At 40.9% G+C, this 27,675-nt stretch overlaps 2 protein-coding genes across 3 annotated transcripts in view; one reads left to right on the top strand and one right to left on the bottom strand.

The window, feature by feature from the left end:
- Positions 1-2,454, bottom strand: part of pzg (putzig) — a 40,722-nt gene extending 38,268 nt beyond the window's left edge. The window contains exon 1 of the mRNA XM_067787721.1: positions 2,431-2,454. The gene's annotated coding sequence lies outside the window, so the exon portion shown is untranslated. The remainder of the gene's footprint in view (positions 1-2,430) is intronic.
- Positions 201-24,172, top strand: Oseg1 (intraflagellar transport protein Oseg1). Of its 2 annotated transcripts, XM_067787710.1 has the most exons (16): positions 201-584; positions 659-886; positions 1,974-2,184; positions 2,465-3,232; positions 3,601-3,657; positions 3,714-3,878; positions 3,941-4,185; positions 4,605-5,087; positions 12,095-12,369; positions 12,445-12,592; positions 12,656-12,856; positions 17,438-17,558; positions 17,616-17,772; positions 18,803-18,915; positions 18,985-19,149; positions 19,215-24,172. In XM_067787710.1, the coding sequence occupies exons 1-16, from the start codon at positions 520-522 to the stop codon at positions 19,311-19,313; spliced, it is 3,501 nt and encodes a 1,166-aa protein (XP_067643811.1). In that variant the 5' UTR covers positions 201-519; the 3' UTR covers positions 19,314-24,172. The 2 variants fall into 2 exon arrangements, with proteins under 2 accessions (XP_067643811.1, XP_067643813.1); XM_067787712.1 differs by lacking the exon at positions 2,465-3,232 and having other exon boundaries at positions 208-584.
- Positions 24,173-27,675: the final 3,503 nt, after the last annotated feature.

The raw sequence follows: 27,675 nt of genomic DNA, 5'->3' as shown, positions 1-27,675 counted from the left end.
AAATTATCAAGATAACAAAAAAAAAAGTGTTGCCGTACAAAAAGGCTACCCCCAAACGCGGCTTTAAACTGTGATTGAAAAACTGCTCAGTAGTTTAACTGGAGTTTAAATTTGACTGGAGTTTAAGCAAACTTAGTTTAAGCTTAGCTTAACCAACTACTGAAAAACCGGGCCTTAGGCCGCTTAAGCTGAGCTGAGCGGAAAATTGTATGTTATCAAACAAAGTGGTAAGGCTAAACACCCTAATCAACTTTAACTGGAGTTTAAACTTGCACTGAAAAATCGGGCAAAAAGTGTTAATTGGGGAATATAAATCTCTAGTAACTATTTGCAGCTTTTCACATCACTAATTATAATAAGTTTATATTGTTGTTGCCAAGCAACTAAGCAGGTGAATAATTGTAAACAAAGGTGCAATGCTATTGAAAATCGAAAAATGGAAATGAAATTTAGTTTAAAGTACCAAATTTCATTGCATTGCGGTTATTAATGCAGTAGAATATCAGAGAATTGACCAAGATGCGTGGTGCTCTTAAATGGGTGCAAAAAATTGAATTGCCCAATGCAAAAGATGAACAAGCCAGGTGAGATTTACGCACATGTTATACCTACACTAATTAAATAAATTGCGCAATATGTCTTTCTTTTTAAATAAAAGTGTACATTCTGTGTGCTACCATCCAGAAGGCAAGCAACTGGTTGTAGCAGCCGGTGATCGGGTGCTCATTTATGATACAGAAGGCATTCTATTGAATACGTTGAAAGCGCATAAGGATATAGTTAATTGCGTGGCATACGCGCGCGATGGCAAAAAGTTTGCTAGTGGTGCTGTAGATAAAACTGTGATTGTGTGGTCCCCCCAGCTAGAGGGATTACTAAAATATTCGTGAGTATATATATATATATGAATCCTAACTTAAAATTTCTGGTAATAATTTACAATTGCTAATACGTGTCCAAAAATATCGGGAGGTGTCAAATGACGTGTATTGACCTCGGCTATTTCATTGAGTTGTAGTTGATGTGCAGAACATAGGAATATGTAAAATACAATGGTTTTGTTTCGTCCTTACTTTTTATCGAGATAACCTAACGCAAAAACGTGCCGAGCGTCAGGATTAACAGTTTTTTTTATAATTCAATTGTAGTTCAATTTTCGAAAACATAGTAAATAGAAATTATGTGGGCTTAAACAGATAACGTGAATGGCCCTACAAGTCGAAGCCAGATCGATCAAAAAGTATTCGTATCGCTACCGGAGTTGAGGGAGGGCCAGGTGGAGGAAGACTTGAACTGTCTTGGTGCTCCGAGCTGGTGTCAATTATTGCTAAACAGGAATAGCTGCTGTGACTTGACGGCGTCTGCAGTCTTGAGGTAGCCTGCTCCGCCTACCACACCGGAGGTCCTGGTTTCAAGTTCCGGGCAAGTAACATCGAAAATTTAGAATTTTTTTTTCAATTAGAAATACATTTTTTCAAAATTCAAAATTTAAAACGTTCTCAGTGAAAGTTGCCTTACGCGGCCGTTCCGCCCAGTTATAGGAAAAAAAAATTTAAAATAGCAAATATCTGCGGTGGTAAACCACGCAAAGTACTTTTTTTTAGGTCCAGAGAATGCCGGATTTATATTAATATCGACACGACACTCCCGAAAAATATTTGGTAGTATAATTAACGCTACTATGCCCACAATTACCACCTTCTACATAGTGCTAGCTTGACTGTTGTATTCTTGTGAGTTTGACATGACTTCTAGGTGATCATACCCCACTGTGTTTGAAGGAAGCATCTGTATCAGAAAAGTGACAGATAAGGTACGGGAAGCTGAGTCTTGATGTAAACGAGATAATGCAACACATTAAGTGGACTTCTTCCTGTGGGACCTAATATAACAAAAACTTTTACATTTACTCCATACATACAACCAAGTCCAAGCACAAGTAATACGTGTGGGTGTTTCTTTTTTCATTACAGGCACAACGATTCCGTCCAATGTATGTCATTTAATCCTGTAACACATCAATTGGCTTCTTGCTCAAATAGTGATTTTGCGTTCTGGTCTGCTGATCAGAAAGCTGTTCAAAAATATAAAATTTCAACACGAGTTAATTCATGTTGTTGGACAACTGATGGACAGTATTTGATACTTGGTTTAGCTAATGGCAGCGTTTCGATAAGGAGTAAGGTAAGTACTTGAATTTATAAGTATTAGGTCTATTTATATAAAAATAGATTAGCCACCAGAACTTGAGCTGTCCAATACATGGCAATTCAATCAGTATTGTTCTTCCTCTCTGGCTAAAGTTGCCTGGCCAAACACTTTGTTATTGTTACAAATTGCAAATTATCAATTAAACAAAATAGACAATATTTGGTCAGAGTATACTTTGCAAAGGGGCAGGATATAGTTTACTAAAAACTCACGACTTACCTTATACATATATATGTTCACTTTCGCTGCCCAGCTCGGCGAGGAAAAAGGCCGCTTCGATCGTCCTGGCGGTTCCAGTAGTAATGTGTTTAGTTTACAATGTTGTCCAATGACTAGTACTGATATAATTGGTGTAGCTGATTGGGGTCAAACGCTGTCATTTCATAGTCTTAGCGGTCAAATGATTGGCAAGGAACGAGCACTCGGTTTCGATCCACTTTGTTTGACTTTCTTTCCGAATGGAGAGTACTGCGTTGTAAGCGGCTGTACTGATTCGCTGCATTTTTTTACCAAAGAAGGGGTACGCTTGGGTACACTCGGCGAAGGTTTCAAATCCTGGATATGGTCAGTTGCCATACATCCTAATAGTCAGTCTTATACGATTGGATGCCAAAATGGTACACTCGCTTGTTTCAATATAATCTCAAGCACTGTACATGCATTGTATCGTGAACGCTATGCTTTTCGTGAAAATATGTGTGACGTCATAATCCAACATTTAATATCTGGACAAAAAGTACGAATCAAGTGCCGCGATTTAGTACAAAAGATTGCCATTTATAAGAATCGTTTGGCGGTGCAGCTACCTGAGCGAGTAGTTCTATATGAATTAAGTTCCGGTGAAGAACAACCGATGCATTATAAAGTAAAAGAAAAGATACAGAAGAAATTCGAGTGTAGTTTATTGGTAGTGTGTGCGCGTCATATAGTATTATGTCAGGAGAAACGTTTGCAGAGCTTAGATTTTAATGGCATCTTGCAACGTGATTGGATAATGGATTCATTTATACGATATATTAAGGTAAGCAAACATCAAAGCAAAATATAACTGGGGCAACGTGTTATCAATTTATCGGCTTAAAAATTATATGCCGCCAGTGTATATTGTTTTTGAAAACTGTGTAAAATATATTACCTCATAACCAGATAAGCTGATAACCAGGGTCTTGTAACACCTCAAACATTTAAGGATTGTGTAACGCAACTACTTCGTGTGGTTGCCAGCGCAATTTACAGCTTATCAAGCTCCCTACCGAAGGAAGAAGTTGAATGACCTAAAAGATTCAACGTGGCCATATCAAACCGTCCCCTAGATGGTTGGGCTTGTACCTTGATAGCCACCGCAGCGTAGCTTTTCTCAACCTCATGCATTTTTTTGCCAATTTCCAGGTATCTGGTGGCCCAGAGGGACGTGAAGGCCTACTAATTGGATTGAAAAGCGGTCAGGTATTATCTGCTGTGTTTTGTTGATTTATTATTTTTGTATATCGAAAAAAATGCAGGTCTTTCGTATCTTCTTGGACAATTCACTACCGCTGTTAATAACAAATGTCGTGTCAGCAGTACGTTGCTTGGATATAAATGCGAATCGGACCAAAATTGCCGTAGTAGACGACACAGGACGTCTGGTTGTACGCGATATTGTTACAGATACATTACTTTATCAGGTAAACATGAAATTGTAATGTCCAACATAACAAAGAACCATAACCATATTATTTGCTTATAGGACTCTGGTGTTAATTCTGTTACTTGGAATACACATTTGGACTCAATGCTATGCTATACACACACAAATGGTGGGCTGAGTATACGTGTTGGTAGTTTGCCACCACGTGGACCACAAAATATGCTAGGTGTAATAGTGGGTCTGTGTGGTGCGACAGCATTTTGTTTGCGCGGTAACGTTATGCATAATATACCGTTGGCGTTGGGTGCAACCATGTGGCAGTTTATTGAAGCGGGTCTTTTCGAGTATGATTATCATCTTGATAAAGAACGAACCGAACTTTATCTCTCTCTTCGGTTTTAAAATTTCCGTTCTACTTCGGCCACAAATCAAACTCTGTGAGAAAATGTGCAACGAATTTTTGAATGTGCCTTTTGTTGACGGATAATAATTAAAATGAGTCCATTAATCATAATAATTTTTGTAAAAACCGGAATAGGCCTGATAATGTTTCATTTCATAAAAGTTTTGTCGAATTATCTACTCCCAAAGATACTTCTGAGCTTATAAAGTCATGGATTGTTCTTCAATAGGGATTTTGAAAATAGTCCGTTGATCTTCAGAAAAAGTATTGGCGTTCATTCACTGCTACTAAAAGAAGAAGTTCGGTCATTATATTGCTTAAAAATAAAAACTTTAATATTTTTTTTCATTGTATTTACAGAGAGGCCTATCAAGTTGCCTGCTTAGGTGTAACAACTGCCGATTGGGAAGGTCTAGCACAATCCGCCTTAGAATCATTACACCTACATATCGCCCGCGCTGGATATGTAAAAGTACGATCTCTTTCATGGCTACAGCTTATCGATGAGTTAAGCGAAAAACAAAAACGTGGTGGCATACCAAAAGAAGTATTACAAGGTGATAGCTACGCATATGCTGGAAAATACAAAGAGGCAGCACGTCTATATCAGAAATGTAATCAGCCTATACGTGCATTAGAAATGTATACAGACTTACGCATGTTCGATTTAGCACAAGAATTTATTAAGGACGGCTCGGAGGAAGCCAAACGTGAATTGGTGAAAAAACGTGCTGAATGGGCGTATTCGGTTAAAGAGCCACGCGCTGCTGCAGAGTTATTATTATCAGCTGGCGAGCATCAAAGAGCTATTGATATTGTAGCAGAGCAGGGTTGGGCAGATATGTATGTATGAATAATGTATAAAATTATCAGAGCTTTTTGACGTTTTTAGAACGAAGTTGTTGTTGTTGTTGTTGTTGTTGTTGTAGCAGTGCTTCGTCCCATCCAATAGGTGTGACCGATCACAAATTGTCATCAATATCCTCTAACGGGAGTCCAAGGAGACTTGCTGTTTCAACAGGGGTAGACCATAATGAGAGGGGTGTTAGATGCGTTGGTTCCACATTACAATTAAAGAGATGGTTGGTGTCATGTGGGGACACATTGCAAGCAGGGCATACATTTTGTATGTCGGGTTGATTCTGGATAGGTATGAGTTTAACCTGTTACAGTATCCAGATCGAAGTTGAGCTAGAGTGACTCGCGTTTCCCTCTCCAAGTTTAGGGTATTGTTCTTTGAGTACAGGATTTAGCGGGCAATTCCTGACATAGAGGTCCGACGTGCCACCGTGGTGTGGTGGTAGCGTGCTCCGCCTACCACACCGTATGCCCTGGGTTCACACCCCGGGCAAAGTAACATCCAAATTTTAGAAATAAGGTTTTTCAATTAGAAGAAAATTTTTCTAAGCGGGGTCGCCCCTCAGCAGTGTTTGGCAAGCGCTCCGGGTGTATTTCTGCCATGAAAAGCTCTCAGTGAAAACTCACCTGCCTTGCAAATGCCGTTCGGAGTCGGCATAAAACATGTAGGTCCCGTCCGGCCAATTTGTAGGGAAAAGCAAGAGGAGCACGACGCAAATTGGAAGAGAAGCTCGGCCTTAGATCTCTTCAGAGGTTATCGCGCCTTACATTTATTTTTTTTTTTTAGAGGTCCGACGCCTGTTTATGGAGTTCACTGAGGACCTGCTTGTGTTTTTTGGCTTCACATACGGCTGTGTTCTCAGGTGCAGTATTTCCTCAAAACACTTAAGGAGATGCTCCTTAAGTCCCTGGGCGGTGTTGGCTCATCAATGAGATATCTGTTGGGATGCCCAGATTTCTAGGTATTCAACAGGAACTGTTTGGATAGCATTTCATTTCTCTCCCTGATGGGGAGTATTTTCGCCTCATTATGTAGATGGTGTTCTGTGGACATAAGAAGACAACCCGTGGCGGTTCTGATGGCAGTATTTTGGCACGCCTGTTGTTGTTGTGGTAGCAATGTTTCGCCCCACCTAAAAGCTGCGACCGATCACAAATTGTCATCAATATCCTCTAACGGGAGTCCAAGGAAACTTGCTGTTTCGACAGGGGTGGACCATAATGAAAGGGGTGTTAGAGGCGTTGGTTCAACATTACAATTAAAGAGATGGTTGGTTTCATGTGGGGACACATTGCAAGCGGGCATACATTTTGTATGTCGGGGTTGATTCTGGATATGTAAGAGTTTAACCTGTTACAGTATCCAGAACGAAGTTGAGCCAGAGTAACTGGCGTTTCCCTGGGGAGTATGCGTTCCTCTTCCGCAAGTTGTGGGCACTGTTCCCTGAGTACTGAATTCACCGGGCAATTCCTGGCATAAAGCTCCGACGCCTGTTTGTGGAGTTCACCAAGGACCTGTTTGTGGTTTTTTGCTTCATACGGCTGAGTTCTCAGGTGCCGTATTTCCTCAAAATGCTTACGGAGATGACTCCTTAAGTCCCAAGGCGGCGTTGGCTCATCAATCAGATGTCTGTTCGGATGCCCAGGTTTCTGGGTATTCAACAGGAACTGTTTGGTTAGCACCTCATTTCTCTCCCTGATGGGGAGTATTCTCGCCTCATTATGTAGATGGTGTTCTGGGGACATAAGAAGGCAGCCCGTGGCGGTTCTGAGCGCAGTATTTTGGCAGGCCTGTAGCTTATTCCAGTGGGTTATTTTTAGGCTTGGCGACCATATAGGGGACGCGTAGCATGCAATCGGCTGGCAATTGCTTTGTAAGTGGTAATGAGCGTTTCTTTGTCTTTTCCCCAAGTACTGCCAGCAAGGGATTTGAGGATTTTATTACGGCTCTGGACTTTCGGTACAATTGCGGCTGCATGCTCACCAAAATGTAGATCCTGATCAAACGTCACACCCAAGATTTTGGGGTGTAGGACTGTCGGTAGCGTAGTGCCATCGACGTGGATGTTCAAAATGGTCGACATTTGGGACGTCCATGTTGTAAATAAGGTCGCCGAGGATTTAGTCGGTGATGCCAGGTTGCGCGAGGCGAAAAACTGGAGAGATCAGGGAGGTAGCCGTTTATTCTGTTGCAAAGCTCATCGATCCCTGGGCCTGGGCCTGTGGCCATTATTGTGCAGTAATCGGCGTAGGAAAGGATAGTAGCTCCTTCTGGTGGCGGAGGTAGGTTAGATATGTAGAAGTTAAACAAAAGTGGGAATAGGACACCACCCTGTGGCACACCCTGTTTAATTCTTCTTGGTTTTGATGTTTCATTTCTTCTATTTGATCCGCTAACATCTCACTCCTACTGTCCACCCGTAAGTTTGAATGCCATAGATCGTGATGGGCATTGAAATCGCCTAAGATAATGCGATTGTTTCCAGTTAGTACGGCACTGAATCAGGGCGGTATCCACTGGGGCAATAGGTGACAGGAGGGATGTAGATGTTGATGATTTCTAGGTGTGCATCGCCCGACCGGACAGATAATCCTTGACGTTCTACGACACTGTCCCTGCGGTCGATGTCGGGATCAAATATATGATATTGCACAGTGAGGCCGCCTCCATTTCCGCTCTCGCGATCTTTTCTGTGAACATTATACCCAGAACAGGTCTGCAATGCAGATCTTGCTGTGAGTTTAGTCTCTTGAAACGCAGCAATGCGGATGTTGTGCCGCTTCATGAAGTCGACTATCTCCGTGATCTTCCCAGTTAATCCATTACAGTTTAACTGCAGAATTCTGAAGTGCATAAGGGGAGACGTCGTCACTCTGAGAGTAAGTGACGGGTAACTACGCCTGAGTTGTGGAAGGCCAGGATGCGACTGCTGTTGTGGCCCTGGGACTAGACGTCCTTGGGTAAGCATTGGGGTACCCGGTGTATTTGGGTATGCAGCCTGGCAACTTGGCGCAATGAACCCCGTCGGGGGGTTGCCGTCGCGGAGACCAGAACATCTAGGAAAGTGGCACCGTCCATGGCAGGAGCTGCATTGGGCGGATGTCGCAAACGTATATATTCTGTGCTGGCAAACGGTGCAAAGGGAGGTAGGGACTAAGAGTCTGTTTCCCTGACCTACACAATTGCTGCCGGAAAAGAGGGGGAGAGAAGACGGGAGCAGGAGCTGATGCTCGGCATTGCTCCCGACTGGGATTCAAGGGGTTGTGTAGCGCAACATATAGCTTCTCCAACCCAATTGTCAACCTCACCTTCGAGCGGCGAATCCCGTTTCACTAACAGACGAGGCTCTGGCGACCCCAAGCTCCTCATGGAACTTGGGGGTGGGGAGGGAGGGATGGCCTGAAGGTTCAATGTGGCCATATAAATCGTTCCCGAGATGGTCGGGCCAGCACCTTAATGGTACTGTTACCGGAGCGTATCGGATCTGTATCCGACAAAGGACCATCACATCGATAACACTCCCCAAAGCCTTCGGGGAGTAACCTAATCGCTACAACAACAACAACAACATTGCTCCCGACTCTACTACGGAGATCATAGGTATGAGTGGGAGCAGCCGTGTGAGTTTGTGGCGCCGTGGGGCGCGAGCAACAGGGGTTACTTGTTGTTTCTTGCTGAGCAGCGGAGCTGCTGGAAGGAAGCGGGAGCGCTAAGGCGCAGACTACGGGACGTCCTAGGGCGTGAACAGAAGGGAGCCACAAAAGATTTATAGAAGTTACGTGGACGTCTGGTTGATTTGAGGATTTTATTACGGCTCTGGACTTTCGGTACAATTGCGGCTGCATGCTCACCAAAATGTAGATCCTGATCAAACGTCACACCCAAGATTTTGGGGTGTAGGACTGTCGGTAGCGTAGTGCCATCGACGTGGATGTTCAAAATGGTCGACATTTGGGACGTCCATGTTGTAAATAAGGTCGCCGAGGATTTAGTCGGTGATGCCAGGTTGCGCGAGGCGAAAAACTGGAGAGATCAGGGAGGTAGCCGTTTATTCTGTTGCAAAGCTCATCGATCCCTGGGCCTGGGCCTGTGGCCATTATTGTGCAGTAATCGGCGTAGGAAAGGATAGTAGCTCCTTCTGGTGGCGGAGGTAGGTTAGATATGTAGAAGTTAAACAAAAGTGGGAATAGGACACCACCCTGTGGCACACCCTGTTTAATTCTTCTTGGTTTTGATGTTTCATTTCTTCTATTTGATCCGCTAACATCTCACTCCTACTGTCCACCCGTAAGTTTGAATGCCATAGATCGTGATGGGCATTGAAATCGCCTAAGATAATGCGATTGTTTCCAGTTAGTACGGCACTGAATCAGGGCGGTATCCACTGGGGCAATAGGTGACAGGAGGGATGTAGATGTTGATGATTTCTAGGTGTGCATCGCCCGACCGGACAGATAATCCTTGACGTTCTACGACACTGTCCCTGCGGTCGATGTCGGGATCAAATATATGATATTGCACAGTGAGGCCGCCTCCATTTCCGCTCTCGCGATCTTTTCTGTGAACATTATACCCAGAACAGGTCTGCAATGCAGATCTTGCTGTGAGTTTAGTCTCTTGAAACGCAGCAATGCGGATGTTGTGCCGCTTCATGAAGTCGACTATCTCCGTGATCTTCCCAGTTAATCCATTACAGTTTAACTGCAGAATTCTGAAGTGCATAAGGGGAGACGTCGTCACTCTGAGAGTAAGTGACGGGTAACTACGCCTGAGTTGTGGAAGGCCAGGATGCGACTGCTGTTGTGGCCCTGGGACTAGACGTCCTTGGGTAAGCATTGGGGTACCCGGTGTATTTGGGTATGCAGCCTGGCAACTTGGCGCAATGAACCCCGTCGGGGGGTTGCCGTCGCGGAGACCAGAACATCTAGGAAAGTGGCACCGTCCATGGCAGGAGCTGCATTGGGCGGATGTCGCAAACGTATATATTCTGTGCTGGCAAACGGTGCAAAGGGAGGTAGGGACTAAGAGTCTGTTTCCCTGACCTACACAATTGCTGCCGGAAAAGAGGGGGAGAGAAGACGGGAGCAGGAGCTGATGCTCGGCATTGCTCCCGACTGGGATTCAAGGGGTTGTGTAGCGCAACATATAGCTTCTCCAACCCAATTGTCAACCTCACCTTCGAGCGGCGAATCCCGTTTCACTAACAGACGAGGCTCTGGCGACCCCAAGCTCCTCATGGAACTTGGGGGTGGGCAGGGAGGGATGGCCTGAAGGTTCAATGTGGCCATATAAATCGTTCCCGAGATGGTCGGGCCAGCACCTTAATGGTACTGTTACCGGAGCGTATCGGATCTGTATCCGACAAAGGACCATCACATCGATAACACTCCCCAAAGCCTTCGGGGAGTAACCTAATCGCTACAACAACAACAACAACATTGCTCCCGACTCTACTACGGAGATCATAGGTATGAGTGGGAGCAGCCGTGTGAGTTTGTGGCGCCGTGGGGCGCGAGCAACAGGGGTTACTTGTTGTTTCTTGCTGAGCAGCGGAGCTGCTGGAAGGAAGCGGGAGCGCTAAGGCGCAGACTACGGGACGTCCTAGGGCGTGAACAGAAGGGAGCCACAAAAGATTTATAGAAGTTACGTGGACGTCTGGTTTTGGGGTCTAGCCCAGAACAACCTGTCCGATGCAATCATCCCTTACACGACACAAACTGACAAGAGTATGACCGTCCTAAAAAGATTCTTTTCCGGCAGATGCAGCAAAACCATTTCTCAGGACCGATCTCAGGAGACGGACCCGGATTGGGTTCGATACCTCCCCGGAGCAAGAGAATATGGAGCAGTCCCGCTGCTGGGAGGATGACAATTTGTGGGAGGGCGCAACAAATTAAATGAGGTTACACTGAAATGGCAGTCCTTGGTCGGGAAAAATCCCGAGTCGTTCCGGTACATAGAACCGACGGCATTGGGAAGCCTGTAGTTTCTTGCAGTGAGTAGTCCTTTATATTGTTACAAAGCTCATCGATCTGTGGGCCTGGGCCTGTGGCCAGTATTGTGCAGTCATCGGCGTAGGAAACGATAGTAACTCATTCTGGTGGCGAAGGTAGCTTTGATATGTAGAAGTTAAACAAAAGTAGCGATAGGACACCACCCTCCCGGCATCGTAGCTATAGTCATATTGTCTCTACCAGCGAACAGAAGCACTTTTCAAAATCTCATTAACGACTTACACCCTTCGCTATTTGCATGAAAAACTAGCATTAATATTTGTGTCAAAAATAATACATTTCGTTTGTTTGCGGAAAACTAGATGTGTTACGTCCTCGACGCGGTCTTCCAAGCAAATAAGAAATGTGTTATTATTCCATGTGAACGACCATGTAAAGTATACAAATTTTTATCTCGGTGTGTTTAGAACCAAAGAGAAAAGGCATCACCTGACAAGGGTTCTAGGCTGGAAGAAACATTTTCAGTTTTAAAACTCCTTTTGACTGATTAGATCATAATTTTGAATGGCTTCAACAAGTGCATGAATTTTCTCGAAACGGTGTATAGAATATATTCGCAGTGGCTTAATAACAAAACAATAATTTTGAGCAATAAACCTACAAAGCGATATAGGCCTAGGACCCCTCCAATTAATTACAAATTCAATACTTTGCATGACAGAAATACACTCCGCGTTTGCCTGCTGAGACGCGAATCCGCTTAGGAAACTTTTTCTAAAGTATTTTTGTGTCGCTTTTCCCGAGACTTGAACCATTGACCTTTGATGTGGTACGCCACAATACCTCTGCACCGCGGCGATCAAAGATAATTAGAAAATAAAAAAAATAGAATCCACGTAATAGGCGGAACGAACCGGATCCATATACGACCAAAGACTGTCACCCCGCAGCACTCATTGGAAGTCTTTTTGTGGTATCTTTGCCGCTCCAAAAGCAACATAAACTATTAATTTTTATTAATATATCCTTTTTTTCAGTTTATACGATATTGGACGTCGACTAAGTTTGAGCGAAAAGAAACCCTTAGAGTCAGTGGCATTCAATTTGAAACGTTTAAAAGCATTACCTTTAGCAGCTGAAATATTTAGAAAACTAGGCGATGAAGCACAAGTCATCCAGTTACATGTTGAAGCATGCGATTGGGCTGAAGCATTTAGATTAGCAGAAAATATGCCAGAAATGTTGCCGACCGTTAATTATAAACATGCACAGTGGCTTGCAGAATCAGATAAATTTATTGAGGCACATGAAGGTTAGAGCACAGCAAAACATTGATAATATTAACATAACTAACTGAATCAATTATTTAATAAATTTATACATTTAGCATATTTGAAAGCTGGTCGCATGAAAGATGCAAATCGCTTGCTCAAACAACTTAGCACATCGGCTATTGAAGAAGAACGTTTTTTAGATGCTAGCTATTTTTATTGGCTTTTAACTAAACAATATTTAGATATTTACTATAAAAACGAGTAAGTACTAAATATGACATTTTTTATTTAAGATTATAAATTAAAAAAAAAATTTGTTTACAGCGACCAATCACCCACAGACTATCATTTGAAAGAGTACAATAAACATTTGCGTATTGCCAAAGTTTATTATGCATATAGCATAATATTTAACTATATGAAGGAACCATTCACCACATATTCGCCAGTTAGTTTGTTTAATGTCAGTCGTTTCATTTTAAACGAAGTTGAATATAAAGGGACTCCGAAGGGCGTTAGTTTATTGTAAGTAAAATATTTTCTAATGCAAGCAAAGTAATTTTTTTTAAGCAATTGAAGTGAACCTTTTTCAGTATGCATATTGAGTGTAATTCAACAACAATGACACGTTAGCAAAACTTTATGCCGAAGACCGTACCAATTTAGAGTTTTTTATTCTATTTAATTGTCTATTAATTTTTATTTTTTCTTAGTTTGTCGCTTTCATATTTTATGTTTATCCGCAAGTTTCAGTACATAAATGAGATATCATGCAATTTTTACTTCCTTTATATTAGGTCGGTTGAATGTTTGTTCGCTTTTCATACAAATCTTGCAATCGATTTTTAAGTAACTTCTCTTTATTTATTTATTTATTTATTTATTTTATTTATTTATTATTACGGTCTTTAAGACCTAGTTTAGGTTAAAATAAGAAATTGAACATAACTACTCATGTCACATTTAGTGACGTACAATATAAAAACAATTTTTCTTTGAACTTACTAATATTTTCACAGTCTTTCAAATCAGAAGGTAACTCATTATACATTTTATACCCTAAATATTCAAGAGACCTTTTGGCGAACTCAGTTCTTATTCTAGGCAGTCTTATATTATTGCAATTTCTTGTTCCATAATTGTGGATTTCATGATTATAATGTATTTTACTACTCAGGTAATTCGGTAACATTCCTAACCTAAGTTGGTGTATAAATTTCAATGTGAAATAACTAACTGAATGTTTAATACTAAGCCAGTTTAATCTATTGAGCATTACAATTTTTGGCGTTCTTGGAGGACATTTTAAAATAAATCGCATTGCCTTGTTTTGCTGTATTTGAAGTTTCTTAATATATATATCATTACTTAATAGCAGAATAGTAGGACAATAAATAAAGTGTGGTTCAATAATTGAACGATATACCAATATTTTATGACTTTGACTGATATGTTTACATGTTCTATACATGAAGCCTATTTTCTGTGCAATTTTCCTTTCCAGATAAGTTACATGCTCTCCAAAATTTAGATTATCATCAATCAAAACTCCTAAATACTTAATTTTGTCTACTCTTTAGATTTCCATGTTTTTTACCTTCAGCGTAATATTATTTAAACTATTGTTACTTATGATATTGGTGTTTTTACAAAATATCATGAACTTAGTTTTTTCGACATTTAATTTCAGTTTTCTAAGGCATAACCATTTGTATAGCGAGTCCAGGTCTTCTTGTACTTTCAGCATGGCACATTCTGCATATTTTTCACTTATGATAAGCAATGCATCATCCGCAAATAGACGTATTTTACAATATTTTAAGCATCTTTTGATATCATTGATATACAATGTAAACAATATTGGCGCCAAGACCGAGCCTTGTGGTAAACCAATGTTAACATCCACCACTGATGAAACCTCCTTTCCAATTATCGTTCTCTGTTTTCTGTCACCCAAATAACTCCGGAACCATTCCAAAGCCTTTCCTCTTATACCAATTTTAAACATAACGTCCAATAGCTCAGATCTATCGACAGTTTCAAAAGCCCGTTTTAAATCCAAGAAGACAGACACCGTAAATTTTTTGTCCGCCATGTCTTCTTTCCAATCTGCAATTACCATATTCAACGCTGTTTCACAAGAATAGCTCTTCCTGAATCCCGATTGTTCTGGGATAATCACATTGTGCTTCTCTAAGTATGCCACAAGTTGATCCTTCACCACTGTCTCCATAATTTTTTCATCTGTAGGTAACGTGTTAATTGGACGTAGTTCCTCAGGTTTCATTGTATTTTTTACTTTTTCAACAGGTATTATTGTTGAAATTTTCCAGTAACTAGGTACAATACCGCTGTTTAAGGATTCGTTAATTATGTCTTTGTAGAAATTAGCAGTATATGTCATGGCATCTTTAACGACACCCTCCGATAAAAGCTTGTCGCCGCCATATTTGTTTTTAAGTGATTTTGTGATAATAATAATATCGTCCACTAAAATGTCAGTAAATTTAAATGTTTCAAATGGATTACTATGATTTGCGCTTATTTCATCCCCATTTACAATTTCTTCGATGCTATCATTAATTTCAACAATACTTTGTATAAAAAAGTTATTTAGGGCATTAGCTATATCATATTCATTTTCCAGGCATTCACCGTTAATTACAATTTTAGTGATATGTTTTTTAACATCATTAAGCTCGACGAGGTCTTTTAGACACTTCCACATACGTTTCATATCGCCATTGTTATGATTTACTCTATCTTCCATGTATTTCTTTTTTTTATAAATTATGGTTCTTTTATATATTTTCTTAATGACGTTATATTCGTCTTAAAATCCAGTATTTCGAGCAGTTTTATAAGATTCTATTTTTCTTTTATGCAGGTTTGTTAATTCTCGGTCGTACCACTTATTTCTTATCTGTATTTGGGTCCTCTTTATATAAGTCAGTGCTTGCATAGCCACAGTTACAACTTCGTTTAGGGCTTTAGTTTTAGTTTCTATCCCGGAAATTGACATAAAGCTGAAATCGCATGTTCGTAGCAAAGTTAAAAGATTTTCAGCACTATAGTACTCCCAACATGTAACAGTAGCATACCTTCTCATTTTACAAAGCTTTGTTGTTGGCACTTCGAAGTGGATTGTCTCATGGTCAGAAATGCGATGTTCACTGCTTTAACTTTATCATTGTTACTGAATAGCAAATCAATTCTTGTAGACGAGTAGTCTGTTATCCTTGTGTCGAAGTTTATCCTTTGTATCATTGCCATTTGTGCAAATAAACTTGTTAGCTGGTTTGAGTATGTTGACGATACATTTACATTGATATTAAAATCACCAATTATTAAATTATTATCCGCCTCCTTGAGATGTTCAGTGATGATTTCATTTAGATAAGTAATAAAGGTGGAGTCACTGCTACTTGGTGAGTGATATAGTACACCGATTTTCCATTTTAACGCGCATTTGTTTATTTTTACAATAATGCACCACACATTCATGTTGATAGCTTTATTACAAACTATGCTAAATTGTATATTTTCATTCACATACATGACAACACCGCCAGTGTGCCTACTTTGAGAGTCGCAACGAATGCATTTGTATGTCGGAATACTAAGTTCAGAATCCAAGATATGTTCTGTTGTACACGTTTCCGTACATAACACAATACTTGGTCTTCTTATTTCAATAAGACGTTCCAGCTCGATTTTATTCGCTATGATACTACTAATATTAAGATAAATGCATTCCAAGTTGTATATATTGCTATCTCGATTTAAATAATATTTTGACTTTTGCGCTGCTGTAAGGGTTTTCTTTGGTTGCTAATAAACAACTTTCCTTTTCCTTGCATCTAGCTTTTGTTGGTATACGGGACAAGTTCTATCCAGAGTATCATGGTTTTCGTCAAGTCCTAGATTCAGCTCCTTGTTTGCTCGTATGCAGTTAATGCACTTGTTTACTGCATCCTTTATGCATTGCGTATGTTTATGCTCACCCAAGCATTTTGTGCATACTTCCTTTTCCTTGCAGTCAGCCGCTTTGTGATTGAAGCCTTTGCATTTAAAACAACACAATACCTGCACTGCATCATATACTCGGCAACGTTCCCAACCTACATTAAGCCTCTCTCCAGCTAGTACATTTGTGAACGCTTCAACATTCATTTCTATCACAGCATTATAATAGTTTTTCGCGTTCTTTTTCACTTCATATTGCTTAACAATTTTGATGTCCGTTTCACTTAAACAAATGTTTTGTCGTTTAATTCTTTGCACCAGTTCCTCGTCGCTATATTTAAAATTTATACCAGTCACCATGACTGCTGGTTTCACTTTTTTGGGAATCTTAACCTCATAGTTATTTCCCAGATTGTTCTCAATGGCTTTTTTTATTTTGTCACGCTCAGCTACAAACATGAAACCTCAGAGACAGGTTGAGACACCGTGACAAAGGAACAAAAGGAGAAACAATTCCGTTAGGTAGCGCACGGATCGAAAAAATTAGATAATAATTTAGAAATTTGAAACCGGGTTTAAAGTAACTTCTCGATGAGCTAGAGGCTAAAAAGTTAGAGCTTAGTTCAGAGGTCGATGACAGCCGATGACACAATACAAAAAGTTTCGCTAAAGCGGGGTCGCCCCTTGGCAGTGTTATCTCTTCGGAGGTTATCGCGCCTTACATTTATTTATTTTTTATTTTTTAAGAGAAGGCGAGAGCTGCACATGATCAACCAAAGTGTCGAAGATCATATAACTCACAAAGTTACTCTTATCATTGAAAAGACTGAACACTGCCTTCTGGCGTGATATGCTTTCAAACAAGGCTTAGTTAGTGGTAGCAGATGTAGGAATTGTGGGTTGGGAGGAAACGGTCGAGCACGCCATGCTAAAACTCCAGCTATTAGGCGGGATCAGAGTGAGGTATTCACAGACCGGACAGTTCAACCTAACCTAACCGTCTTATAACCTTGCAGGTATGAATTTTTGACTCTATATGTAAGTAGGTTCCATCCAAAATATTCGAAGAAAAAGCTTTAATTTTGTTGTACATACGACCCCCTCACAAACTTCATATTTAATAATATTTACTTTTAATAGCGCGGTTCTGTTCACATTAGCCAAACAAGCGAAACTCTTAAAAGCTAATAAATTATGTTTGGTTGTAAATAAGCGCTTGCAATCGCTAAAACCACCAGCTGGTGTACAGGAACAAATCGATGTAAGTAGATTTTCGTAAAACACAAATTTTCCATTAAATTCATGTGCCCTTTTTTAGATAAATTACCTGAATAGTAAAGCATGCAAAAGCGGTTTCAATGATCCAGAAGAGCTATTGCCTCTATGTTATAAATGTTCAAATTACAGTCAACACTTGAATGGCAACAATTGTCCGACCTGCAAACAGGATTACATCTTTTCATTTATCTCATTTGGTAAGCAAATTTTTCATGACAACTAGCAAGTATACTGATGTTACTTTCTCCGCGCCGTAAATCAATGTATCGGTAGCGAGCATATCATTGTCAAGCTCATCACTCTTTCTCGAAGTATCTTTATGATTACAATTACAATTTTCCTTCCAATATACATATATATTAATAGTTTATCACTTATTTTCAAATAACTAAGGCAAAATGTTTGCAAATCTAAAGTGAACATAACAATGAAATTCTAACGAAGAATGAATCCCCCAGCGGGTTAGGGGGTCAGAATATGGCCTGAAGGTTTAATGTGGCCACATAAATCGTTCCCGAGATGGTCGGGCTAGGACCTTAATGGTGCTATGGCACCGGAGCGTACCGGATTTGTATCCGGCAAAGGACCATCACATCGATAACACTCCCCAAAGCCTTCGGGGAGCAACCTTATCGCTACAACAACAACAACAACAACAGGGGGTCAGAATATACCCGCGGTAGATATGCCTGTCGTAAGAGGCGACTAAAGTACAAGATTCAATGGGCTGTGTAGCGCAACTCTTTCCGGTTGCCAGCGCAACATATAGCTTATCCAATTGCCAACCTCACCTATCCGTGGCGAATCCTGTGTCACTAACAGACGAGGCTCTGGCGAGCCCAAGCTCCTCATGCAACTTGGGGGTGGGGAGGGAGGGATGGGCTGAAGGTTTAATGTGGCTATATAAATCGTTCCCGAGATGGTCGGGCTAGCACGTTAATGGTGCTGTGTTACCGGAGCGTACCGGATCTGTATCCGGCAAAGGACCATCACATCGATAACACTCCCCAAAGCTTTCGGGGATCAACCTTATCGCTACAACAACAACAACCGCAGAATGAAAACTAATTTCGAGGTTTTATGTTTATGAGTCTGCTTTTTATTTCTGAGTCGTAAATATTGCCCCACTAAAACGCAGTTTCGCAGTATAATCGACATGTACTTTTACAAACCTTTAAACACTTTTTTTCTATAGGTTACGAAATAAACCTTTAATTTCTATTTTAGAGATATTGCCTTTGGTGCAATTCCACCCAGAGGTTGATATAAATGATACAGAAGCCGAACGATTACTACTCGCACCACCAAAACCTGCCCAGGAAGGTGATCCCTTTAATGAGGTTGGTATGAATTTATGGATTTATGCTTACCATTACTTAAACTGAATTGGTGCTTAATTAATAAACCAGGATGTTGCCAGCGCTTTACCATTGAGTCTTGACCGGAATGGCTTACGAGCAATTGACCCCAGTCACATTTTAATTGTTAAAAGACGTGAAAATAATTTAAAAAACATATACTATCGTAATATTTTACCAGATTTACAAGTTACATTTTGTCCTGAATGTTTATTGGTAATAATTTGTATAAAATTAAATTCCGAACTTGTTTAATTGATTTTAATTTGTTTTGCTTTCAGGTATTTTACTCAGAGGATTATGAGTTGCAAGTTTTACAAAAAGGCCACTGTCCGTTCTGTCGTACTCCATCAGAAAAATTATTCGATGAATATTTGTAGTTAGTTTAAAAAGAGCAAGAAACAAACTATTTTTAATAATGTGAACTGCTTTTTGAATTATTTATGTGAAAAAAGCTTTTATGTAGAACAAAATGTTACATCAGCAGTGCAATCAAAATGGTGCGGTTGTTGTTGTTGTTGTTGTAGCGATAAGGTTGCTCCCCGAAGGCTTTGGGGAGTGTTATCGATGTGATGGTCCTTTGCCGGATACAGATCCGGTACGCTCCGGTAACACAGCACCATTAAGGTGCTAGGGAACGATTTAAGTGGCCACATTAAACCTTCAGGCCATCCCTCCCTCCCCACCCACAAGTTCCATGAGAAGATTGGGGTCGCCAGAGCCTCGTCTGTTAGTGAAACCGAACTCGCCGCGGATAGTTCACAATTGGGTTTGGAGAAGCTATATATTGCGCTGGCAACCTCACGAATAACGCTACACAGCCCCTTGAATCTGGTATTTTAGTCGACTCTTACGACAGGCATACCTACCGCGGGTATATTCTGACCCCCTAACCCGCTGCGGGCCTCAAGTTTAGGGGCATGTATGCGTATCACATGTAAAACGCGACGTCGTAGGATACCAAACATTTCGCAGAGAGAATATGATTTAGTTTTAATTAATTTAGATGCTGATATCGTAGTCTACAGTGTGCAATACAGTCCATTTCAACGCAACCATCCAGCCGCAGCGACAAAACCTTAGAAAGTCGGGGCATAACTATCCGGTCAGCTGATGTTGATACTAGCATACCAAACATATATTACGACTTTCAGACGATAAATGACGATGCCCTCACTCGAATAGCAGGAAACTGTCACAGCTCGTCAGACTTTTCTCATCATCAACGCAGGCCTGATGTATGTATGTATTTATTTGAAACTGCTTTAAATGCGTTAGCATCTGACCACACTCCTTTCAATACGGCAATCAGCAAATTTCATCATGAAAAACGGAGACTACAACTTTCACAAATCAATATTTTATTGCTCTCCCCATTCGACTGATGTCCGACAAGGCGAGCGCGCGTTTATTTCAGCTTCTGCACGCTTTATTCCGGTAGCATTACCGAAATCATACATTTCCCAGTTGAACCTGCAAACCTAGCAATAAAACGTGACCTAGCGAGATAACTCGACCCCAAAAGAGTCCTAACGTAGATATTATGCGGTTGGTTAAAGAACACAACCGGTTGTCGGTAAATTTTGGCCAACCGTCAAATACTTGTCTAAGCCGACAAAATATAATAATAAAGTATGCATCGTTTTTGGCAATACAACTCTCATTCCTCAGTACAAGGCATGGCGTCGTGCAAGCAGACAGGCACATGAAAACAAACACTACGCGTCACCTATTACCATCACCCCACATAGGTTGAAGAAGCCATTAAAAAGGCCAAGGGGCAGGTATAGCCATGCCAATTCAGAAACACTCTGGCGATGAGGGAGTCAACTTCCTGTCGCAAGGATAGTTCCTCTACTAAATCCTCGAAAACCAGCTAACGAAGGAGAGTCATATCGACCGATATCACGTTTCTCGCCAGTAGCAAAGACATTGGAAACCTTCCTGCTCCCTCATTTCACAACAAAGCATTGCTAAAACACCCATCAATCAACGTGGCTGCTGCAAACTAAATATCACTATAACGGACTGAATCATGAAAAATACCCTCACATAACGGTGCTCGTGGGGGATTGAAGGGGTTGATAAGCGCAATACAAAGCTTTATAGCTGCCATTTCCTACGCCGCCGACTGCAAGATTAAGGCAAGAGGATCTGGCCCTCCAACAGACAAACTAGTTCCTAGAATAAAAAGCAACCTCGTACAACCACCGAACAAATTCACCGTTACACTGTTTACGACGTGGAAAGAACGGATAACGCAAATATTGGAAGTTAACATCGATGGTGTTACGCTACCGACCATCAGTTAACATTCGATAACACTCTCACCTTCAGGGATCGAGCCAGCGAAATTGTATTTTAAGCACAAAATATGTCTTGTTATGACCCCAGACGATTATCTTCATAGTGACATAAACCTGGACATCCTAGCAAACCCTAAGAAAACATCTCCGTAAGCACTATGGTGAGATCCCGCAACTACTTACGAAGCCGTTTGATCAAGACAAGAAATGCAAATGAGTGTGAAGAAAAACAATACAATATTAAATGAGTATAAATATGAGTTTGAAGAGGTGATGAAGAAAAGCCAAAATGAAATAAAGGCTTTATTGGAAGCTGTAGAGGGTCGATATACTCAAAGAGTAGCAACTATGGAAAGATCACAAAAGCTGTTTGAAAAAAAAAAAATTGGTGAGATAAAAAGCTTATATGAAATGATAGAAGTGAAAAATAAAACTGAAATAATCGGTAAAGACAATGAAAAGGTATGTAACGAAATAAAGAAAATTAGTAGTAATAATAAGGAAAAAGGGCTGTCATATGCAGAAGTAATGAAAAATAATAATAAAAAAGATGAAAACAAAAGCAAAGTTACTACAGTGCCTGAATTAAAGAAACGTACTCCTATTATTGTTAAACCGAAAGTAAAAGAATCGTGTGAAAAAACCAAGAAAGATTTAAACAATAAAATTAATCCTAAGGAACTAAAGATAACAGATATTAAAGCTGGTAATAATGGTATTATGGTGATCGATAGTGTTGATGAAAATGAAAGAGACAAAATAAAAGAAATAATGGACAAAGAAATTAGCAATGAATATGAGATAAAGATACCTCGTGAATATAAACCAAGACTATTTATAACAGGTATGCGATTTGAAAAGAATGGTGATGAATTAACTGAATGTCTACGAAAACAAAATAAATGCTTTGAACAGGGTGAAGTAAAAATTATTAAGCAATATAATGTTAAAGTTAGTCACAAAAATTATTATAATGCAATAGTTGAGGTGGATGTGGAAATATTCACTGAAGCGTTAAAATTAGATAAACTGAATATAGGATGGGAAAGGTGCAAAGTATACGATGGTGTTGATATAACAATGTGTTTTAAATGTAAAGGATACAACCATAAAGCTATTGAATGCAAAAATGAAGATGTTTGTAGCAAATGCTTGGGTAAACATAAACCCATGGAGTGCAAGGAACAACCAAAAAACATGTGCATAAATTGTATTAGAGCTAATGAGAAATTAAATCTAGGGATTGATACCAATCACCCTTGCAATAGCAGACATTGCCCTGTCTACTTAAAACACTTAAATGTAAAAAAGCAAAGGCTAGGATACTAGCAACTAACAATCAGGCCACTGGCTCACCTAGACCATGCTAATGTTATGCAACGTAGAGTAAGTACCAAAAACGATCCACAAAGGACATCAACAATGACTTTAAATGCATCTATTTAAACATAAATAGCCTAGTAGCTAACAAATCAGAGTTGGGAGTGTTGGCGGAAGTGCATAGACCAGGCATCATACTGTGCTCTGAAACTTGTACAACCAAAGATATTCTAGACAATGAATTAAAAATAGCAACCTATAAAATGATAAGATGTGATTCCCATAGCAGGCACACATGAGGTGTGTTAGTTTATGTACATAGTACAATTGATGTTAAAGTAATCTATAATGATAACATAAATGAAAACGTTTGGTGCATTGTAATAAAACTGAAGAAGGTTGATAAAAAGTAGCAGATTGGAGTTCTGTACCACTCGCCGAGCACTAGTGATGCAGCTTTTGTTGAATACCTAAATGAAATTCTAATTGATAAATATGAAAAAAGTAACCATAATATAGTAGCCGGTGATTTTAATATTAACATGAACTGCATTTCAACATATAGTACTAAATTAAATGAGTTTTTTGCTGTGATGGGGATGAGCCAAAAAATTAGAATTTAATACGCGAATCACAGATACAAGTGAATCGAAAATTGATCTATTATTTTCAAACTCGGATGAAATTATCTGTAATAATTTGCAGGAATACAAAATATCTGATCATGAAACTATAAAAATTTAATATTAAAACGTCCAAAGTATACAAGATGAGACTGACCAAGAAAATCATAGCATGGGACAAATATAATAGTGATATTTTAATAAGCGTCCTTAGATCATTTAACTTCAACTTTACTATAAACTTATCAATTGATGTAAAAGTCGAATTAATTAATAATATAATGATTCAGGCTATGGAAAGTTTAACCTACGAGAAAGAAGTGCATATCAAGTTAATGAATAAATGGTATGATAGAGAATTGGCACAAATGAATAAATATAAATACAATATGTACACGCGTGCGTTACAAACTGGAGAGTGGGATGAATATAAAAATATAAATAGGTCCTACAAAAAATTAGCCAAATTAAAAAAAATAAAGTATATGGAGAATAAAATCATTTTGAATGAATATAATGCTAAAGAAATGTGGAAATATCTCAAACAAACGGTCAACCAAACTAAAGATAACGAAGGGATAAAAAAGGTAAACTGTAACAGGTTAAACTCTTACCTATCCAGAATCAACCCCGACATACAAAATGTATGCCCCGCTTGCAATGTGTCCCCACATGACACCAACCATCTCTTCAATTGTAATGTGGAACCAACGCCTCTAACACCCCTTTCCTTATGGTCCACCCCTGTTGAAACGGCAAGTTTCCTTGGACTCCCGTTAGAGGATATTGATGACAATTTGTGATCGGTCGCGGCTATTAGGTGGGGCGAGCATTGCTACAACAACAACAACAACAAGGGATAAAAAAGGTGATACTGGATGGCATACTGGTTGAAAACGAAACCGATCTGGCGAATGGTCTAAATAAATGTTTTGTAAACAGTGTGATTGAAATCTAATATCTAATATATATTATAAATGGCAAAGTTTGGATGTGAAGATGTTTGGATGTTTGGATGTTTGGATGTTTGGATGTTTGGATGTTTGGATGTTTGTCCAGACGTTTGTCTTTGTGACTCAATAACGCAAGAACGGCTAGACCGATTTGGATGAAATTTTGCACACATATAGCCAATAGTCTAGAAGGATCTACTAGCTATATATTTTTCAAAAGGGGCGTGGTCCCCGCCCCCTAGGAACAGTTATAATTTAATTATTATATTTTTTCGTCTTTGCGACTGAATCACGCCAGAATGGCTACACGGATTTTGATGAAATTTGGGACACAGACGGTAGTCTACTAGCGAAATTTTTTTCGAACATTGAAAGAGGGGTGGGGGTCCCACGACCCTTCGAGAAATTATATTTCAGAATTTTTACACATTATAACTTTACCAATATCACAGACTCAAGGGGTCAAATAAGTCGAGGGCTTACAAAGTAAGCAGTGACACCCTCCGACCGCCCCCCTTTATCTCCCCCTCTGGTGTAAAATCCATAAATTGTTATAACTCAATCTAAATTTTCTCCTAAATCAATAGTTTTTGGTATCTGGTACATACAGAACGAGATCTAGACAATTTTGGAGGAACGATCAGTGGTCCTCTCCTCTACTCCCGCCATCCGCCCTCCATCAATTGTTTTTATTAGCACGCTTTTATTAGCTTTACCTGTATGTTTCTATCTAAATTTTTATTCGCTCCAATGCGCCTGCTGCCTTATTAACATGGTTTTATAATTAGCTTCACCTTATTTGTAATCCCGTAAGGGTCATATCGAGACCCTTCCGGGATCATTTCTGGATGGTTTTCGGGATCGGTCCGGGATTACGCCGGGGTAATTTCGGGACTTTTTCGGGACTATTTCGGGATCATTTTGGGACCCTTCCGGGATAATTTCTGTATAGTTTACGGGATCCGTCCGGGATCCCGTCGGGGTTATTTTGGAACATTTTCGGGACTATTCCGGAATCATTTCGGGACTATTTCGCGATCATTTGGGGACCCTTCCGGCATCATTTCTGGATGGTTTTCGGGATCCGTGCGGGATCTCGTCGTGGTCATATGGGGACTTTTTCGGGATCATTTGAGGGCTCTTCCGACATCATTTCTGGATGGTTTTCGGGATCCGTCCGGGATATCGTCGGGGTCATTTGTGGACTTTTTCGGGATCATTTGGGGGCTCTTCCGGCATCATTTCTGGATGGTTTTCGTGATCTGTCCGGGATCTCGTCGGGGTCATTTGGGGACATGGTTTTCGGGATCCGTCCGGGATCCCGTCGGGGTCATTTCGGGACTTTTTCGCGACTAATATGGGATCATTTGGGAACCCTTTCGGCATCATTTCTGGATGGTTTTCGGGATCCGTCCGGGATCCCGTCGGGGTCATTTCGGGACTTTTTCGCGGCTAATACGGGATCATTTGGGAACCCTTTCGGCATCATTTCTGGATGGTTTTCGGGATCCGTCCGGGATCCCATTAGGGTAATTTAGGGACTATTAGGGGATCATTTGGGAACCTTTCCGGCATCATTTCTGGATAATTTTCGGGATCCGTCCGGGATGCCGACGATGTCATTTCGGGACTATTTCGGGATCATTTGGGATACCTACCGGCATCATTTCTGGATGGTTTTTGGGATTCGTCCGGGATCCCGTCGTGGTCCTTTCGGGACTTTTTTTCGACTAATACGGGATCATTTGCGGACCCTTTCGGCATCATTTCTGGATAGTTGTCGGGATCCCGTCACGGTCATTTCGGGACTATTAGGGGATCATTTGAGGACCTTTCCGGCATAATTTCTGTATTGTTTTCGGAATCCTTTCGGGATCCCGTCAGGGTCATTTTGGGACTTTTTTGGGCTAATACGGGATCATTTGGGGATCCTCTAGGGGTCGTTTCGTGACTTTTTCTGTTTTATTTCGGGATCATTTGGGGACCCTTCCTGCTTAATTTCTTGATGGTTTGCCGGATCCATCAGGGTCATTTCGGGACCATTTTGGGATCATTTGGGGACCCTTCCGAGATCATTTCTGGATCCGTCCGGGATGCCGTAGGAGCCATTTCGGGATTTTTTGTTACTTTTCCGGGATAGTTTTTGGACCCTTCCGGGATCATTTCTGGATCTGTGCGGGATCCCATCTGGGTCATTTCCGGACTATTTCGGGATCATTTTAGGATCCTTCCGGAATCATTTCTGTATGGTTTTCGCGATCCGTCGTTGATTCCCTCGGAGCCATTTCGGAACCTTTTCTGGAGTATGTCGGGGTCATTTGGGGACTTTTTCGGGATCATTTGGGGCTCTTCCGGCATCATTTCTGGATGGTTTTCGGGATCCGTGCGGGATCTCGTCGGGGTCATTTGGGGACTTTTTCGGGATCATTTGGGGGCTCTTCCGGCATCATTTCTGGATGGTTTTCGGGATCCGTCCGGGATATCGTCGGGGTCATTTGGGGACTTTTTCGGGATCATTTGGGGGCTCTTCCGGCATCATTTCTGGATGGTTTTCGGGATCCGTCCGGGATCCCATCAGGGTAATTTCGGGACTATTAGGGGATCATTTGTGGACCTTTCCGGCATCATTTCTGGATAATTTACGGTATCCATCCGGTATGCCGACGAGGTCATTTCGGGATTATTTCGGGATCATTTGGGATACCTACCGGCATCATTTCTGGATGGTTTTTGGGATTCGTCCGGGATCCCGTCGGGGTCATTTCGGGACTTTTTCTCGACTAATACGGGATCATTTGCGGACCCTTTCGGCATAATTTCTGGATAGTTGTCGGGATCCGTTCGGGATCCCGTCACGGTCATTTCGGAACTATTAGGGGATCATTTGAGGACCTTTCCGGCATCATTTCTGGATAGTTTTTGGAATCCTTTCGGGATCCCGTCAGGGTCATTTCGGGGCTTTTTCGGGATCATTTAAGGATGGCTTTCAGGATTCGTCCGGGAACCCGTCAGGGTAATTTCTGAACTTTTCCGAAACTATTTCGGGATCATTTTGGGACCTTCCCAAGATCATTTCTGGATGGATTTCGGGATTTGTCCGGGATGCCCTCAGGGTCATTTTGGGACTATTAGGTGAACATTTGAGGACCGTTCCGGCATCACTTCTGGATGGTTTTCGGTATCCGTTCAGATTCCCGTCGGAATAATTGCGGGACTTTTTCGGGATCATTGGGGTCCCTTCCAAAATCATTTCTGGATGGTTTTTGGGATTCGTCCGGCATCCCGTCGGGGTCATTTCGGGACTTTTTCTCGACTAATACGGGATCATTTGCGGGCCCTTTCGGTATCATTTCTGGATAGTTGTCGGGATCCGTTCGGGATCCCGTCAGGGTCTTTTCGGAACTATTGGGAGATCATTTGAGGACCTTTCCGGCATCATTTCTGGTTAGTTTTCGGGATCCTTTCCGGGTCCCATCAGGGTCATTTCGGGACTTTTTCGGCATCATTTAAGATTGGTTTTCAGGATTCGTCCGGTATCCG

The sequence above is a fragment of the Eurosta solidaginis genome, chromosome 5 (genome assembly GCF_040869045.1).
Source record: "Eurosta solidaginis isolate ZX-2024a chromosome 5, ASM4086904v1, whole genome shotgun sequence".
In the NCBI taxonomy this organism is placed as follows: Eukaryota; Metazoa; Arthropoda; class Insecta; order Diptera; family Tephritidae; genus Eurosta; species Eurosta solidaginis.
Note: the sequence above shows the minus strand (reverse complement) of the source record. Positions and strands in the feature narration are given on the sequence as shown.